This window comes from Pelodiscus sinensis, unplaced genomic scaffold (assembly GCF_049634645.1).
Source record: "Pelodiscus sinensis isolate JC-2024 unplaced genomic scaffold, ASM4963464v1 ctg70, whole genome shotgun sequence".
Taxonomy (NCBI): Eukaryota; Metazoa; Chordata; order Testudines; family Trionychidae; genus Pelodiscus; species Pelodiscus sinensis.
The window spans coordinates 519,273-536,515 of record NW_027466028.1 but is presented as its reverse complement, the minus strand read 5'-3'; the positions used below and the strand labels follow the sequence as shown (position 1 = coordinate 536,515).

Sequence of the window (17,243 nt, the reverse complement as noted above, 5' to 3'; positions counted from 1 at the left end):
TCCACGGACTGCATCAACTGACACAGCAGAGAGTTTGGCCCCGGTGGCAGTTCGCCCGCCATGATAGCTGAACCTGTCAGGGCACTGCTGAGCGCTGGCCTTCAAAATAACATTACTAGACTCTATTGCATAGGAACATGGGCATTACCATGGGGAATCCAGCCCAGCGTCCATCCAGTCCCATGACAGTGGCTGTGAGAACCCCTGGAAGAGGCAATTGTGGGATAACTGACCCCAGGAAACATTGCCTCCTGTCCGCACCAAACCCTGAAGCATGAGGGTTTATAGCCCTTCCCAGATTCTTGGAGCCAGATTGTTCTTAAATCTTGAGGCACTCCAACCATCTAAAGGGGCCTTCAAGGCTGATGTTTGGGACCACAGACCTCTGTGTGGGTAGCTGGTGCTACTTTCTGCCAGGGGAGAGCTCCCCCGCCAGCTAGGGCATTCTCAGCTGGCCTGCGATGGCCACTCGAGCCGACTGCAGAAACAAATCTTGGCCTGCATCACTAAACTTCGAGCCTGTTTAAGGAAAGATTTCCACTGCCTTTTATTGCTTGGGCACATGGAACCTACTGCAAGACATGGAGCAAGATTTAAAGGAGCAGGACACAGAAAAAGCCTGAACAAGTTCCTGCTGGTAGAATCCCACAAAGATAGGGCTGGAAGAGTCCCTGCTTCAAGCTGAGGCAGGACTAAGTATTCTGGTACTAGACCACATTGTCTCATTGTTTCCTTGTGCTCCCCTGCCTGTCCCTGTCCATCTGTCAGACACCTGGATGTAAGCTCCATGGGGCATGTCTTCTGGGTCTGTGTTTGTACAGCACTTAGCACACTGGGGTTGTGGCACCCCACTGGGACTGCCTGCCAAGGCAGTACACACAGGTATTAATGAAACTAAAGACACCTCCATTTTGATCTTCCAGATGCTTTGCAGTCCCATGGAGCCAGATTTTTATAGGCCTCAAACTTCCAACAGCCACTACACCGAGCACCAGATGTGGGCAGTCCCCCCTTCCAAAACTGGGGCATCCACCATGCCCTGAACGCCTGTGGATGACGATCTCTTCTGAACGTGCCGCCCTTCTCAACGAATCCTCCCAGGGAACACTGCAGACAAGCAGGTGCCATATTCCTGCTGCTTAGACGTCAGCTGCGCCCCTCCAGTGCTTTAAGTGTAGGCACAGCCATCACACCCCGTGTATCTAGTGGCACGTGAGGACGTGCATGTTCCCCTCTCCAGACTAGGGATGTAATAGTCTAGTCAGTTAACCGATGAGCAAAAGCTTATAGGTTAATGCCATAGACTACAGGCATTTCCCTCCTCCCACCCGCCAGTACATGTTTTAGCAGGCTAGCCAGCAGCCTGGCTCAGTCCTGGCGCACTTCAGGTCCAGGACCAACCCCTGTTGCAGCTCTTCATTGAAAGTGTATTAGGAGCTGGGCAGGCAGACAATCCAGCTCAGTTCCAGCTTGCGCTGGGTCTGGGAGCTCAGACCCCTCCCCATCCCCCCAAGACAAGGTCTGCTGCTACCCCGCACTCCTGCCTCTTTATCAGAGGCAAGCCAGTCCATGAGGGGGGCTGATCTTTAAACTAGCTGCCCTCACAGACCGGCTCAGTGGGGCACACTGGCTGCAGGCCCCACCCAAGGGGCTATAGAATAGGTGATGAATGGATAAGAATTCTTAAGGTTACTCAACTATTCAGTTAACCAATATTGAACATCCCTCGTCCTGGCAGCAAGAGGTTTGACTCCACCATAAGCTCTCAGCGTGAGGGCAGCATCCTCGGCCGTCATTCTGTCTGTCTCTACCCTCCATACCTTCTTCTCCCTCCAGGCGGAAGCCAGTCCAAGATGGGACTCGGCTGTCTGCCACGGGGCAGTCTGTCGACACGGTGACACTGCTGCAGCTGGGTCTAATGACTGAGTCTGCAGACTGGTACGGGGCAGCACTGCCTTGTAGCTTCTATCATCCCACCAATGAATTCCCTGTTCTTAACCTACGCCGCCTTGGGGACTTCCCTCCTCCCCCATGTCTCTGAGGTACACCCTAGAGTGTATGGAGCCCTGTGCATTCCCCCCTCTTCCCAGCAGCTGAGCCTGCTGCTGGCCGCTTCTTGGGTGCAATGTGATCTGCAGTTCCAGGACAGGCAGAGATTCCGCCTCAGCACCCCCACTGCTCACCCTGTGGCAACGAGACCCAGTACCTGGCATTCCATGACCCAGTCCTGTGTTGTGACCCCTGGTTTGAAAACCATTGGCCTAGATTGTTTTTGTTCAAATCCAAGGTTTAGACTTGACTTTAAAAATAAAAAAAACAGCCAAAACAAACCTACATCTCCCTGACCCTATATCCAACATAGTGCTAATGCACACAAAGCTCTGTCTCCTCAAGGAGAATCTCCTTTGTGGTGTCAGTATAGGGCCTATGTCACATAGATGAGACATTCTGATTCCGTTTAGTAGAGGGCAGGGCTCTCTCTCGCTCCCTTCTTAACAGAGCATTTTCCCCATTTTACAGATGAGGAAACCAAAGCACAAAGAGTGCAAGTGACTTGTCTGAGACTGGTCCTTGAGGAGCACCAGGCTAAGGCTGCTAGACAACACTTCTGCCACATTACTCTATTTTCCAGTGGGTCTGAAGACCCAAGTGCCAAGGCTATAGAAAGCCAAGGTGCCACTGCTGTCCCTGAAGAATTAGGGCATAGTTTATCCCCCTGCCAGAGAAGTCAAGCTAGGGATGGGGAGTGAGCACTGGGTCCCCTTTGCTGAAGCAGGGACAAGGGGCTGTTGGTGCCAGCTCTCGATTCTCCTCCCAGCTCCAGTGCAGTGCCACCTTGGGGCTGCTCTAACCTACACCAACAAACAACGGTTCCCAAGAGACCATGGGCCAGCAGAACATAGCCAGAGCACAGCCTGCTGCGGCTGCTCCTCATCCCTGTTCCCTCTGCTAAGCTATAATCGATCCTGCACTGGTCACTGTGTGGAAGCAGGTGCAAGCTGCAGGATTAGGGCCTGAGTTATTAATGATTATTCTAAGAGGGGTGGGCGAGATTCTGTGGCCTGCACTGTGCAGGGGGTCAGACTAGATGATCATAATGGTCCCTTCTGACCTTAAAGTCTATGAGTCTATGAGTCTATGAGAATGCACAAGACTGTCAGTAATTACAAGTAGGAGACTGTTTAAAATCCAAGTTATCTGACATTCTTTATGGTTATATTCTGTGCTCCCCTGCCATGTTTCTTGGGAAGTCAGTTTCACTTTTGCTCATAGTTGCTTTCATTTTCAGGTTCTCAGGGCTGCAATTGTTGGGTTTCAGATATTGGTTTGTTTAAAAGCATCCAGTTGCATTAGCTATCTGGATTTTTTTTTTGAATGGCGGAAACCCTGTGCACTGGTTTGAGGTTAGCTTGGTTCTGGCCACATTTTAATTTGGAACTAAGCTAAAGTTGAGAGCTTGCCTTTAATATTAAGTTGTCTTCAACCGGACAATGCGGGTGTCCAAAGCTAAGCAAAGTGCAGGGCTGGGGCTCAGAGTTGCCTTGTGTTCACCTCCTTTGCACTCATTTTGCCAGAGTGACAGAAAATGGTGAACTGAGCTCCCTTCTCTGAAGCGAGTGTATGAAGGCTCAGGCTCTTAAATTGCATAAGTAGCATCTTGGGACTCAATGGGGAAAAAATAGACAAATGTATAAAAGGCCGTCAGACCTCATTCAAGGTGGTTTAGAAGAGCATTAATTGGTGTATAAGAAGTGGTCGAGATTCTGATATCTTTCCAGATTCACTCTTGATTTGCAATGGTGTAAGGCTACATCTAGACTGCAGGCTCCTTTTGGAAGAAGCTTTTGGAAGAGATCTTCTGAAAGAGAGTGTCCACACTGCGATAGTGCATTGAACAAGCCATCTGCTTTTTTGACAGATAGCCTCCATTGAGTGTGGACGCTCTCTCGCATGGAAGCTGTGATTACTCTGGGTGGAATGGACACCAGGGCACCTGTGCTTTTTCTTCTTTCCTCTTCTTGAGAAAGAACTCCCTCTTCCCCATCTACATACGCCTTTTTCCAAAAGAAGTTTACCAATGTTGGAAAAACTCCTCAGTTCTTTCAATTTTTTTTGAAAGAACGTAATTGCAGTGTGAATGTAATTTAAGTTTTTCCAAAAAATCTGTGTAGTGTAGACATACCCTCAGTGAGAGCATACACTCACTTTCTGTGCTATGATTCTATGACACTGAGCAGAGAACCCTGGACAGCACCCACTGCCCTCCAAAGTGGACACCGCCCAGCGGAACTCTGCCTGGATGTGTGAACGGGTGCAGGAATGGAAATAGGTCCCTCCCTCAGCCAACTTCCGCGCCTTCATTTTATAAATTGCCATCTTGGCCATAGCCAGGAGGACGTTGACAAGGCTCCCCACCCTCTGTTGGTGGTAGGAGGTCCTGCCACTTGGTATCTGGGCGAGACAAGAGGTTGGGGAAGTGGAGAGTGTGTACAGTTGACTTTTTGGCATGGTTTGAAAGGGGACCGGCTGCAATGTGTGCAGCGAGTTTGGGTGATGAGAGGGAGATGGTCAGAAGGTACACAAGGCGAGGGACTGATGGAGAGATCAGGAGGGCTAGGAGTGAGGGACTAGGAGTAAACCTGAGCAGTGGGCGGCAAAGTGTCCTTCACCTCCTGAAGTACATGCCAGGGAATACATAGGGTGGAGAGTCCCATGTGCTGGGTGAGCGCGGGAGGATCCACCCATTCTCTCCGGGCGCAGTCCAGGAGGTCTCTGATTCTGGTGACCTCCGCCAGGACCAACTTCTGGGACACTGAGAGGGACTCCGCCGCCTGCACACGAAGATGGGGATTGGGTAGCAGGGGCTCCGTGAAGAGGTCTGCTCCCACGCTGGCTCCCAAGGACCTGGTCACCGCAAGCAGCTTCCAGGTCCAGAGGAGGTCCTGGTAGAAGGCCGGCAGCTCAGAGAGGTTTCGCAAAAGACCTCTCATATAAAGGAGCTGCTGGTCATATCGGAACCTTCGGAAGTGGTGAAGGAAAGCAGGTGCCAGCATGCTCCATGCTGGACTACCTGCATCATATAGGAGCCTCCGCAGGGCCTGGAGGTGGAGGACACGGACACGCATGTGCAAACATGTCAGGCCCTTCCCTCCCTCCTCCAGGGGACTGAAAGTGCTGCCCTGTAGTTAAGGTTGCCTACCATTTTCCATTTTAAAACCCCGTTCCTGGTTGCTTATAACTTGTGCCAAATTTTAACGGGTGGGACCGAGATTTAGAGCCCTGCACAGATACTAATGTCTACCCATGGATGTAGATATCCGTAGATAGACCTCGGGATCTGCAGATCAGCAGGGAGCTACTCCAAAGAGACACTGCAGCCAATGGAGAGAAGCGAGGTCCTGGTGTGCACAGGAGCCAATGCACCATGCTGGCAGCACAGTTGTTCTGCCCCCAGCTGCGGTGTCTCCCGTCTGGGGATGTACAGCCCTGCTGGTGACCAGGAGGAACGGTACAGTCACCCAACCAGGAGGAGATTGTGATGGACCCTTCCCCGTGCTTTATGAAATGGCTTTATGAACACCAATATACATGACTCAAAGATGCTTCGGACAAATTAACTCATGTAACCTTGTCATGGCTCCTTCCCCACTCTGGCACGATAAATGCAGAAGTGGGGGCCAGCAAAAGTACCCCAAAACCTTATCTACCAGGCTTTGGTATAAAACTTCCCCCCAAAATCTTAACCTAGATTTTGGGGATAAAAATTCCGCTGCCACCACCCAAGTATTGATACAAAAATCAGGGGAGAGATCACTTGGGAAATCTCATCCCTAAAGTACAAACTAGGACACAAAAATTAATCCATACCAGGTTAATAAAAATAAAAGAGAAAAAACTTTTATTATCACCACAATATTCCTGTTGCAAGCATAATGACTAGATGGAAAAGTAGCAAAATAATATACTAATGGAGGAGAAATCTACCACGGGCCAGGAACTTAGTTACAAAGGAGAGCAAACCCATTTTTAAATGCACAGACATCAGATCCCATTTCCCAAACCATAAAACAATAAAACCTAACAGATTTATCTAAACTTTATCCTACTTACAGACGTGAAGAGTATTTTCTTAGTGGGAGACATCCTGTTCCCTTCAATAGCTGTAGAGAAACTCCCAGAACAAAAAGAGAGAAAAACCAAAAATTCCTTTGTCCCAGTTTGAAATTCCTACCTGCATTCCTATTGGCTGAATGCACCTGACTTAGGTAAGGTTAACCCCTTAGTTCCCAGGCTGCTGGCTAACCCTCATGATCATGACAAACCTATCAATCTTCATGTCATAATCCACTGGATCTCTTTATCTTATTCTGGTGTATGTATCATTCTTGTGTGTAAAACTAGATGCATGGAGTATGGGATTCTTTATGGTTTTAAATGTGCAAAGGAAAGCCATCAAGAGTGTTTCCAATGCTGGGATGCTTCAGTGTCTGGGCAGTCATATGTAAGTTGCCTTTTGTCCTTAAGTCTTAGCAGGGGTTTGTCTTAGGAAGTCACATGACCTCCCTAACTAGTAGCCTGTGTCTACACTGCTGGGTTTTTTTGGAAAAAGATACGCAAATTGCGAACTGAAATTTGCGTATCTTTTTCCGCTTGTTTTTTGGAAGAGGCTTTTCCGACATTTGGCCCATCTACACAGGACCAAAAGTCGGAAAAACTTCCTCTTTCGGAACATTCCTTATTCCTCATAAAATGAGGAATACAGAGATGCTGACAGAACATGCCCACGTTTTCAGAAACTGTTCCGAAAATGTGAACACATTCCCTGGACGCGGCAGAGTTTTTCCAGGATAAACTCTGCAGTCTAGACATAGCTGTAGGGACTGGTCAGGTAACTTCTCATGCAAAAATGGGAATCTTTAAAACAATAGGAAACTAGCGGGTCTTTGTTTTTGGCTGGCTGGCATTCCACACCCAAGGCAAGGACCCAAAGACCCCAGGGTGAGGAGCTGCCCTGGTTTGAAGGCTTACTAGGAAAGGAACAGTTTTAGAGTGAGTTTGTAATGAGTTTGTACCGGGGTTTTAGTGTTAGAATTAGCTAAGAGTTTTCTGTTATTTTAAGTTTGTAATCTACTTTGCTCTGCCCTTTCTCAATTATTGCCTCTTAAATCCTACTGCTTGTACTTAATAAAATCACTTTTATTTACTATCAAGCCTAGTTTAAATAATTGTTGCCTGGGGGTAGCCAGTGTGTACATTCCCCCTTTCATTGTTAAAGGGGATTCACCTAAATAATTCCTTTGGAGTTCTGATCCCATTTGGGGAGTGGTATCCTGGGAAGCTGGGCCCCAAACTCCATTTCCTTGGACCTCAAGGCTATGTCTAGACTGGCATGATTTTCCGCAAATGCCTTTAATGGAAAAGTTTTTCCGTTAAAAGCATTTGCGGAAAAGAGCGTCTAGATTGGCATGGACGCTTTTCCACAAAAGCACTTTTTGCGGAAAAGCGTCTGTGCCAATCTAGATGCGGTTTTGCGCAAGAAAGCCCCAATCGCCATTTTCGCCATCGGGGCTTTTTTGCACAAAACAGTTTTTAGCTGTCTACACTGGCCCTCTTGCACAAAAACATTTCCGGAAAAGGGCTTTTGCCTGAAGCATTTGCGCAAGAAGCACTGATTTTGGACAGTAGAACGTCAGTGCTTTTGCGCAAAATCAAGCGGCCAGTGTAGACAGCTGGCAAGTGTTTGTGCAAAAGCCATTGCTTTTGCGAAAAAACTTGCCAGTCTAGATGCAGCAGAAGAGTTTTAGTGTTAGTACTGCTTCTCGGGGGAAGAAGGAGCAGTGATCTCAGCTCTGGTCCTTGGCTGGGGGAGACCAGGAGCTGGCCCAGCAGGACAGAGTGGTAAGAAGCTAGATGGCAGGAAGGCAAGTGGCAGTGGTCTTGTCAGCACGCTGGGAAACCCTCCCAAGGAGTCTTCTGTGACTGCATCCCATCACAGAGATGCTGACATGGGGCACTGTCTCTCTGGTGTGATGGGACCACGCTCCTCTTCATTGGCCAAAGTGTCTCTTGGGGGTAGAACCCTGCTGATCTGTGGATCCCGATGTCTATCCATGGATATCCACATCCGTGAGTAGACATTTGTATATGTGCAGGGCTGTACCAATGTTTTCTATGCCAGGTTATTGACCTCAAGCTGAATATTTTTGTAAAGTTTCACCTAAAACAGTTCAGACATTTCCCAGAATAAGATGAGGGGAAAACAAATGGGTTTGTTCATGTTAAAAGACCTCTTACAGCTATTCAAGAAGCTGTAGTGAAATTTGGCAGGAGGATCAGGCTGGAGTCAGGGCTGTGCCTTTCACCAGCTCTGTGAAAATGTGCCAGGCTTTGGCCTCTACAAAAATGAAATTTGCACATACTCTGTTAAAAGTATTTGCGCAAAATAATGCCAGTCTAGACGCAGCCTGGTTGTTGTCTCTCTGTGCCTCAGTTTCCCATCTGTAAAATGGGGATTATGGGCCCTCTGACTGGGTCTACATTCATGAGCATCTGTGGCATGCTCGGCTAACTGCTGCGAGAGGTGCATAGAAACACACACGGACCGTGTTGTGCCCGTGTGAGGTTTGGGGGGGGATTGCATATGGGCTGAGGCAGAAAAGCAATAGGGATAAAAGAATGCATCCAGGCCTGAGTGGTGAATGCTGCGTGCATGTTTGGGGATCAGGCAGCACAAAGGTTGCCCTGGGGGAACTTTGTGAGACATGTTGCTAACTGTGGAGCATTAGGCTGTGAAACTTCAATGTGTCCCCAAGGGGCGCCCTACTAGCAGGGCCCAGCTGGGCTTGCACCCCCATCTTCCGCTGGCCCTAAGGGCGTCCCGCTAGCCGGGCCCAGCTGGGCTTGCACCCCCCCAATCTTCCACTGGCCCCACGGGCGCCGCGCTAGCAGGGCCCAGCTGGGCTTGCACCCCTATCTTCCGCTGGCCCTAAGGGCGTCCCGCTAGCCGGGCCCAGCTGGGCTTGCACCCTCATCTTCCGCTGGCCCTAAGGGCGTCCCGCTAGCCGGGCCCAGCTGGGCTTGCACCCTCATCTTCCGCTGGCCCTAAGGGCGTCCCGCTAGCCGGGCCCAGCTGGGCTTGCACCCCCATCTTCCGCTGGCCCTAAGAGCGTCCCGCTAGCCGGGCCCAGCTGGGCTTGCACCCCCATCTTCCGCTGGCCCTAAGGGCGTCCCGCTAGCCGGGCCCAGCTGGGCTTGCACCCCCATCTTCCGCTGGCCCTAAGGGCGTCCCGCTAGCCGGGCCCAGCTGGGCTTGCACCCCCATCTTCCGCTGGCCCTAAGGGCGTCCCGCTAGCCGGGCCCAGCTGGGCTTGCACCCCCATCTTCCGCTGGCCCTAAGGGCGTCCCGCTAGCCGGGCCCAGCTGGGCTTGCACCCCCCCCATCTTCCAGTGGCCCCACGGGCGCCCCACTAGCCGGGCCCAGCTGGGCTTGCACCCTCATCTTCCGCTGGCCCTAAGGGCGCCCCACTAGCCGGGCCCAGCTGGGCTTGCACCCCCATCTTCCGCTGGCCCTAAGGGCGTCCCGCTAGCCGGGCCCAGCTGGGCTTGCACCCCCCCAATCTTCCAGTGGCCCCACGGGCGCCCCACTAGCCGGGCCCAGCTGGGCTTGCACCCTCATCTTCCGCTGGCCCTAAGGGCGTCCCGCTAGCCGGGCCCAGCTGGGCTTGCACCCCCCCCCCATCTTCCGCTGGCCCTTTAAGGCCGCGTGGGTGACGCGCCTTCCTTCTTGGAGGCCCCGCCCTCGGGGGACCAGGCAAAGGAGGGGGAAGGAGCGGAGCAGGCAGGCTATTTTTAGCCCAGGGTTCCGTCACGTGACGGGGAGTGACGTCACCGAATGTTGTTGTTGGTGGTGGGGCGCGGAGCGGGCTGCGCGCAGAGCCAGCTGCAAAGATGGAGGAGCGGAGGCGCTGGCGGTGAAGCCGCGGGCAGCCGGATCCCTGGCGCGGAGGGGCTGGCCAGGGCACCCAGCCAGGCGGGGCCCCGCTGCAGCCGCCCACCGGCCTGGGTAGCAGGTAAGGGGGGGGCCGCCCCCAGGGGACACAGGGCGAGCGGCTCCAGCGCCTGCCCCATGCCAGCGCCGGGGAAGGGCAGCCGGCTCGGCCCGGGCCCCGGGCAGGGGTGCAGGGCGAAGCCCCCTTTCGAACGGGATTGCACCTGCCACAGAGAGAACGGGGCAGCCAGCCTGGTCCAGGTCACTTGCCCGGCTGCGGGCTCTGGGGCAGGATATTGGCCGGCAGGGAGCGCTGAGACATGGGTGGGTTACTGGGGCTGGCTGCTGCATTGGCACCCTTGGGGGTGTTTGCTAATGCACCTGCCCGAGACTCTCCTCCTCTTGCGGGGAACGGGTTGTGGGTGGGGGCCAAGGCAGGGGAGCAGAGGCTGTGCCTGTGACACAGAGCGCTGGTTATGAAACGGCAGCGCTGTCCGCATGGTGGGGTGGGGGGATCCTGCCTCCAGTGCAGATGGTGCTCAGGACTGGCTGAGCTCCAGTTTGGGCTGTGTGTATGTCTGGGGTAGGTCGGGCTGGGAGGATGCGCCTGGGGCTGTGAGACGGGGTGTGTGCCCATCACACCTCACTAGCCTGGGCTGAGGAAAAGCCACTTCTTGGAAGCAAAGAGTGGCATGTGGCTGTCGATGGGCAGAGGTGCTGGGGGTAAGGGAGGACCAACACAGGCTGGTTTTTCCTCTGGGCCTTTAAAGAGGGGGTCATTCTGGAACTCCACAAGGGAATGCATGCTTTTCCACCTCCTCTGCATCCTCTTGTGCCTGGCAGTTGCAGCTTCTTCAGGCTAGTGGGCGGGAGTGGGGAGGGAGGCCTGCCTCCATCCTTAGATCCCTTTGTCTGGAAACCTGCCTTGTAGGAGCTTAAACTTTGTGCACCCCGTGATGCCTGCATGGGAGATCAAGAGGATGCAAAGCTTGTTCAGATGCATGAATGCCCTCCTCCTGCCCCTTGTTTTGAATCAAAATCTTGTCTCTTGACCTTCTTGCTAGAGGGCTTGGTGCTTCTTTTCCCATCTCTAGCTGGCCTGGGAGTGGTGGGAGAAGGAAAATGTGTGTCTGTTATTGCCTGGGAGACAAAGGTTTGCTGATGCCTTGTCTTGCACGCTAGCCGTGTGCTATAAATACCTAGGCAGAGGGAGTGCGCATGCGGGGGGAATGAAAAGGGTCCTGAGAAGCGGCAGTTGCCCTTAAATAATTGATCCTTCCTACTTGCATCTTTTGGAGGAGGACCATCTGAAATACTGCAGCGCTCCCAGCTCCCTGATGGGTGATGATTTTTGTTTGCTCGGTGCCAGACCTACTCTGCTAGGGGATAAGGTGCAGTAGCAAGTGCTGGTCTTGGGGCTCTTTTCCCTTTTGCTTTTGGAGCCAGATTGTTTCTCCGGTGCGGGATGATGGGAGGGGTAGGATTTACTCCCGGACCTGCTCTCCCTTCTTTCCTTCTCCATCTGTGCCTTGTTATTCTTGCAGGTGAAATTGCAAAATGGGGCCATGATAGGAAAGGCATTCCTCTGGGAAAATAGGTTTGCTAATGGGTTGTCTGTGTTCCTTTCAGATCAGCATGCCAGGACCAGCATATCTCTGTGCTGCCAGTGGGGAGCCAGACTTTGCTCTCAGCCACGCTGGTGTAAATCAGGACTAACACCATTGACTTTGGCAGCATTGCTGTGCATTGATGCAGGTGTGGCTGAGAGCTGAACCTGGCCTGTGAGCAGGTACGCATGGTGCAGTAGGCAGTCTGGTGACCCCCATGGGATCATAGAGGTTAGAGTTGAGAGACTGGTCAAGTGCCATCCAGGGCATGTGGGAATAGATGACAGGGCTCCCCTCTCCTTCCCTCACATAGCTGGCTGCCGGGAAATATTTCCTAGTATTCATCCTCGTTTTTTCCCCCCTGCATTCCTGTCCTCCTTGCGTAGTGACAAATCCCTCCCTCCCTGTGTGCTTACACCCTTTCGGATGTCTGCGGAGTATTACTATTTCTGTCTGCCTGTTGTTTAACTCTTTCAGCTGTGAGGCCGCACCCTTCGTTATTTTGCTTCTCTTCTCTGAGCTCCCTTCTTGCTAGCTCTGTACCTTGGATAAGGTGTGAGCCTCCAGATTCAGTCACTCCTGCCTTGGAGGAGGAGAAGGGTTATAGAGATCTCAGTTGGGATCAGAGCCTCATTGTGCTGACAGCTGGACCCTCTCACCATAAAAGATAGGCCTGCTCAAAGGACCTTATAGTCTGAATGGGGGCATGGGCAGGAAGGGGTTAATGCCAAGATGAACATACAGTTCCATACACAGCATTGAGAAGGGACTTTGGTCGAGTGGTTTGAGCTGGGGGGGATTGGTAGGCAGGACTCCTGGGTTCTAGCCCTTGCCTTGGGAGGAGAAGGTAGTCAATGGGTTAGAATGCAGATGGACATGACTCTTGCTTTGTTTCTCTAATTTAGACAGAAATTAATGAAAGGAAGTCCTGTGGCCTGTGTGATATGGGGTCTTGGCCCAGAGGGTCACAGGAATCCCTTCTGGGTCTGCCGAATGAAATGCTTGTTAGTCCCAAAAGCTCAGAAATCACCAGATGGGCATAATAAATCTCCCAAACTTTTCTTTTTTTTTAAACGTTGGGTTCTTATTATTTGACTTCCAGTTTTTCTGCCTTTTGGGGCTTCATTTTTTCAAGCTTCTCTTGGCCACCACAAGGAGCAGAGAACTATCAAGGTAAATGAAGGCGGAGAGGCTCCTGCGTTCACGCATCTCCTTTCAGAAAACAGTGGCTGGTTGCAAGGCAGGCAGGGAAATCCCAGGTGCTGGCAGGGCTGTGTGCTCATAATGATGAGCATGGTCCAGAGCCCATTGATGTTGATGGAAAGGGGCCGCTTGATTTCAGACTGAGCCCTAATTACCAGACCCTAGCATCCTCCATTACTCTCGGTTGTTGCTGAGCCTGGTGGCAGAGCCAGCCCTAAGGTGTCCGTTGCGGAGGTAAATCAAGTCTGAGGCAGCTGCTTTACATTATTATCTTCAAGGGGTTTCACTTCCATTTTGTTTGATTTTTACAGGCCACCTCTTGGTACCTCACCATTACCCCTTTGATGGAGACAGGTGTGTCCCGCAAGGGCCTCCACTTAAAGCTGCCTTGGGTCCTGACTACCTCTAGAAAGGAGACATCATTATTTGTTCTGAGCCAACTTGCTATATAGCACCTTGGAGGCTCTAGTCAAGGACCAGGACCCGTCCTGCTAGGCCAGGGGTGGGCAATAACATGGCGGCTGTTTGCCAAGGTTGGCCCTGGTGGGCCGCTGCCGCTATATTTACCTGAACAGTCATGGACCAGGACACTGCTCCCCGCAGCTCCCGTTGGCTGGGAACGGTGATCCATAGCCAACGGGAGCTGCGACTGCCAGTACCTGTGGCCGTGAAGGTAAATATAGCAGCGGGGTCCTCCAGGAGCTAACTCTGCTGGACCGCATTTGGCCTGCAGGCCAATATTTGCCCATCCCTGTGCTAGGCCTTATATAAAACATTGAACGAAGAGGCAGCCCCTGTCCCGAGATGCTTACTAACTTTGGCCCAAATTCAAACCTTCCTTGGATTGTCTCGAAATTTGACAGAAAGCTGCAGGCTCAGATCTTAAATATTGTGGCTAATTTTAAATACTGATCGTGGCGGCTAATGGGACTTGGTCAGTGAGGTCCCTTCAGTGGCTTTCAGATTCTAAGCTGCCTTTGTTGTCCTTGTAGTATTGCCACTGTTGAAAGTTAGTCTCCTGGCTGCAGGCAGGCCCTGTCCATAGCTTGGGATTCAAATCTTGTCCCAGCAGATTTCTGAGCCGATCAGAGGGCGTTTGATTTCAGGCTGCACCTTTCCTGATTAATCATGTAGCTCTAGCGCTGCTCACTCAAAAAGGATCTGCCGGCGCGCTCTGTGTACTGAGGCCCTAAATGCAGCTGATTCTGGGGTGGGGGGAGGAAATAGCAGCTAGTGTGTGAAGGGGAAATGTTGCTTAAGCAGCCTGGAGCAGTGACATGGTCCTAGAATAGCTGCCATGGGCTATCACAGTGCAGAGAGGACTTATTAAAAAGATCCACCCAAGGATCTAGTGAGTCTTACACTTCTCTCTCTTGGGTTGCCTTTCTGACTTAGTGGGGTAAGAGAGACAAGATTACAGTTTATTTGTAGCATCTAGAAGTCCCTGCTGAGATCCAAGCTGCATTGTGCACACACGCATCAGAAGAGACAGGAGCTAACTGTCTGATATACAAGGCAAAGGAAGAATTCTCTCCATTTCACTGTTGGGACACTGAGGGGCTAAGGGACTTGCCTGGGGTCACACAGGGAGGCTGTGGCAGAGCCAATCTCCCAAGTTGCAGTGCAGAGCTCCTGCCACAAGATGCTCCCTCTCCAGGAAGGGTGCTTGTCAGAGGCAGGTCTGTTGGGATTTGAAGCTATAATTTCAGGGATCATTTAATGAAATCCTGGTGCTGTAGTAGTGGGGGGAGTTTTGCCACTGACTTCAGTGGGGCCAGAACTTCACCCCGAGCTACTGGCTACAAAACCATGTAGAAAAGGCAGCTATGTGCCAAGGTTGTGTGATACAGGCTCAAATGTGCGCGATTGATGCAAGAAAAGATGGGGCTGGTGGGTGTTGTTTTTAGCTATATGTCCTAGAAATTCATGGGATCCTCCAACTGGCCTTTTTCCTTCTCGCCTATCATCCTCTGTCATCGGGGCCTAGCTTGCAGAGTCTTTCCCTTGGGGACACCTGAGCCACGCTGCTGTCTTCAAGTGCTCCCGGAACTGGAAAGTAGTTAATGGATTCTGCTGCTGACGTGGGAGTCGGCACTGAATTCAGCTCATTGTGTCTCAGCTCCGCAGAGTGAGTATGAATGAGAAGCGTTGGCTGCCCCAGCCAACAGGTCCGACTGTGATATGAACAGCTTTGTAGGGTAGGAGGGGGGCTGGGTTTTTTTACTCTGTTTCTGTGAGAAGAACCATGTTTTAAGAGATTGTTAGTCCCGGTGTGTAGAGCCCTGCAAATCCGCAGATATCTGTTTTAGATCAGCAGGTATCTGCATGTGCAGATGTTGATGCCGATATCCATGGCTCATTTTTGTGGCTACGGATGCGGACACACATTCTGTATCTGTGCAGGGCTCTTCCTACGTGGGCTGGAATTCAGAACTATGGCTGATACCAGCCAGCGCAGCAATGAGGTAATTCAAATACAGGCTTGGACATCAGGGTCTTTTCTTGTGGGATAAGGTGGGAAAGATACTTGGCCAACCCACCAGAGTCATTGTCCTCGGGCCAGATCTCCAGCTGGTGTAAACTGATGTAGTGCCAGAGTGTTGATCTGAGTGGTAGGCTCAATGTGGTGTTATCCTTCCAGAGGAGAGAGCCAGGACACTGCAACCTAGTGGGCAGGGCTGAGGCTCAGTGAATCTGGAAACTGTTCCCAGCTCCGCTGCGGAGCTGTCGGGTGCCATTGGGCAAGTCACTTCCCAGCTCTATGCCTCTGTTTCCCCTTCTGCCTGGTGTATTTAGACTGCAAGTCCTGGTCTGCACTTTCCCAGCATGGTTGTGTTGGTTAGAGATGCAAGTCGTACCTAGCTGTGCAAACAGCTGTATCCATGTGAGAGCCCTGGCAGCTGCTGAAGTCAGCCAAGGGAAACTGGCTAGCATTGCAGTTGGTTTCCCTTTGGAGCCTTCCAGTTCTAAGAGCTGGCTGCAGGGGGAGACTGGCTAGAGTTTGTCAGTTTCCTTCTGCGAGCAGCTTATGTAAACCACTGGTGAGTGGGGATGTAAAACCCTGTTTAAAATGTTAACCGGTTAAACTGTATGTTTGACCAGTCTGCCACATTGCGCTGCAGGCAGGGGTCCAGTTAACAGGTTATTCCAGTAAGCATGCCAGTAATGCAATGCTTACTGGGTTAGCCTTTCCATCCCTACTGGTGTGACATTACTGGATTTTAGTAGGAACATGCAGATCAGCATTGCACCCACTGTGGTGTGTTTGCCCCAAATTTTGTGCAAAGGGGGCCAAGTGAGGTGTCAATTGAAAGATCATGCTTTGCTGATTGTTTATGCTACTTGTGTGCCTGTAGGTTTTTTGTGTGTGAAGTTACAAGTAATGGCTCTGTACTGCTATTTTAAGTGTTTGTCTGGGAGACAGCAGCAGGTGTCGCTCTCCTATGTAGGGATGTAACAGTATAGTCGATTAACGGCTGAACAAAAGCTTATAGGTTAATGCTATAGACCCACGTTTCTCAAATGCTGGGTCCTGATCCTCCGGGGGGTCATGAGCAACTTAGAGGGGGGGTCACGGTATCACAAAGTTTGAGAACCCCTGCTATAGGCTACACACATTTCCCAGCCCCCTTGCCAGAAAATGTTTTAGCAGGCTGGCCAGCAGCCTGCCTGGCTCATTCCCGGCTTGCACTTGGTCCGGTATCTCCCCCTGCTGCAGCTCTGCATTTAATGTGTATTAGGAGCCAGCCAGACAGCCCAGCTCAGTTCTGACTAGTGCCAAGTCTGGGAGCTCAGACGCCCCCTCCCCAGACAAGGACTGCTGCCATCCTGCACTGCTGCCTCTGTATCCTAGCCAGCAGCACGGGGCATGAGGTGAGCTGGTTTTTAAACTGGCTTCCCTCAGAGACCAGCTCCCGCCTGGCACCCCACACTGCTGCCTCTGGTACAGGGGGCTCTTCGGAAGTGAGGGCAGAGAGCAGTGACTGCCAGCCCTGCCCCTCCCCTGGGGACTAGAGACTAGTTAACTAACCGATAAGAATTCATGAGGTTACTCGACTATTCAGTTAACTGATATTACAAATCGTCTGTAAACACTTGGAAGGTGGCAAGGTGATAGGGAACAGCCAGCATGGATTTGTAAAGAACAAATCGTGTCAAACCAATCTGATAGTTTTCTTTAATAGGATAACGAGCCTTGTGGATAAGGGAGAAGCAGTGGATGTGGTATACCTAGACTTTAGTAAGGCGTTTGATACGGTCTCGCATGATATTCTTATCAATAAACTAGGTAAATACAACTTAGATGGGGCTACTATAAGGTGGGTGCATAACTGGCTGGATAACTGTACTCAGAAAGTAGTTATTAATGGTTCACAATCCTGCTGGAAAGGTATAACAAGTGGGGTTCTGCAGGGGTCTGTTTTGAGACCTGCTCTGTTCAATAT

At 51.5% G+C, this 17,243-nt stretch overlaps 1 protein-coding gene across 7 annotated transcripts in view; it reads left to right on the top strand.

Annotated features, from left to right (window-relative positions):
- HDAC5 (histone deacetylase 5) overlaps positions 1 to 17,243 on the top strand; it is a 152,610-nt gene that overhangs the window by 15,946 nt on the left and 119,421 nt on the right. For 2 of the 7 annotated variants that reach the window (XM_075918429.1, XM_075918430.1), the window contains exons 1-2: positions 9,934 to 10,070; positions 11,618 to 11,777. The exons of 1 other annotated variant lie outside the window; for it this stretch is intronic. Coding sequence is in view for 2 of the 6 variants with exons in the window: in XM_075918426.1 (XP_075774541.1) it covers positions 9,893 to 10,070 (178 nt within the window). In the remaining 4 variants the exon portion in view is untranslated. Of the gene's footprint in view, positions 1 to 9,864; positions 10,071 to 11,617; positions 11,778 to 17,243 lie in introns of those variants that run through there. 4 more of the 7 variants (XM_075918426.1, XM_075918425.1, XM_075918428.1 and 1 more) reach the window with 3 other exon arrangements.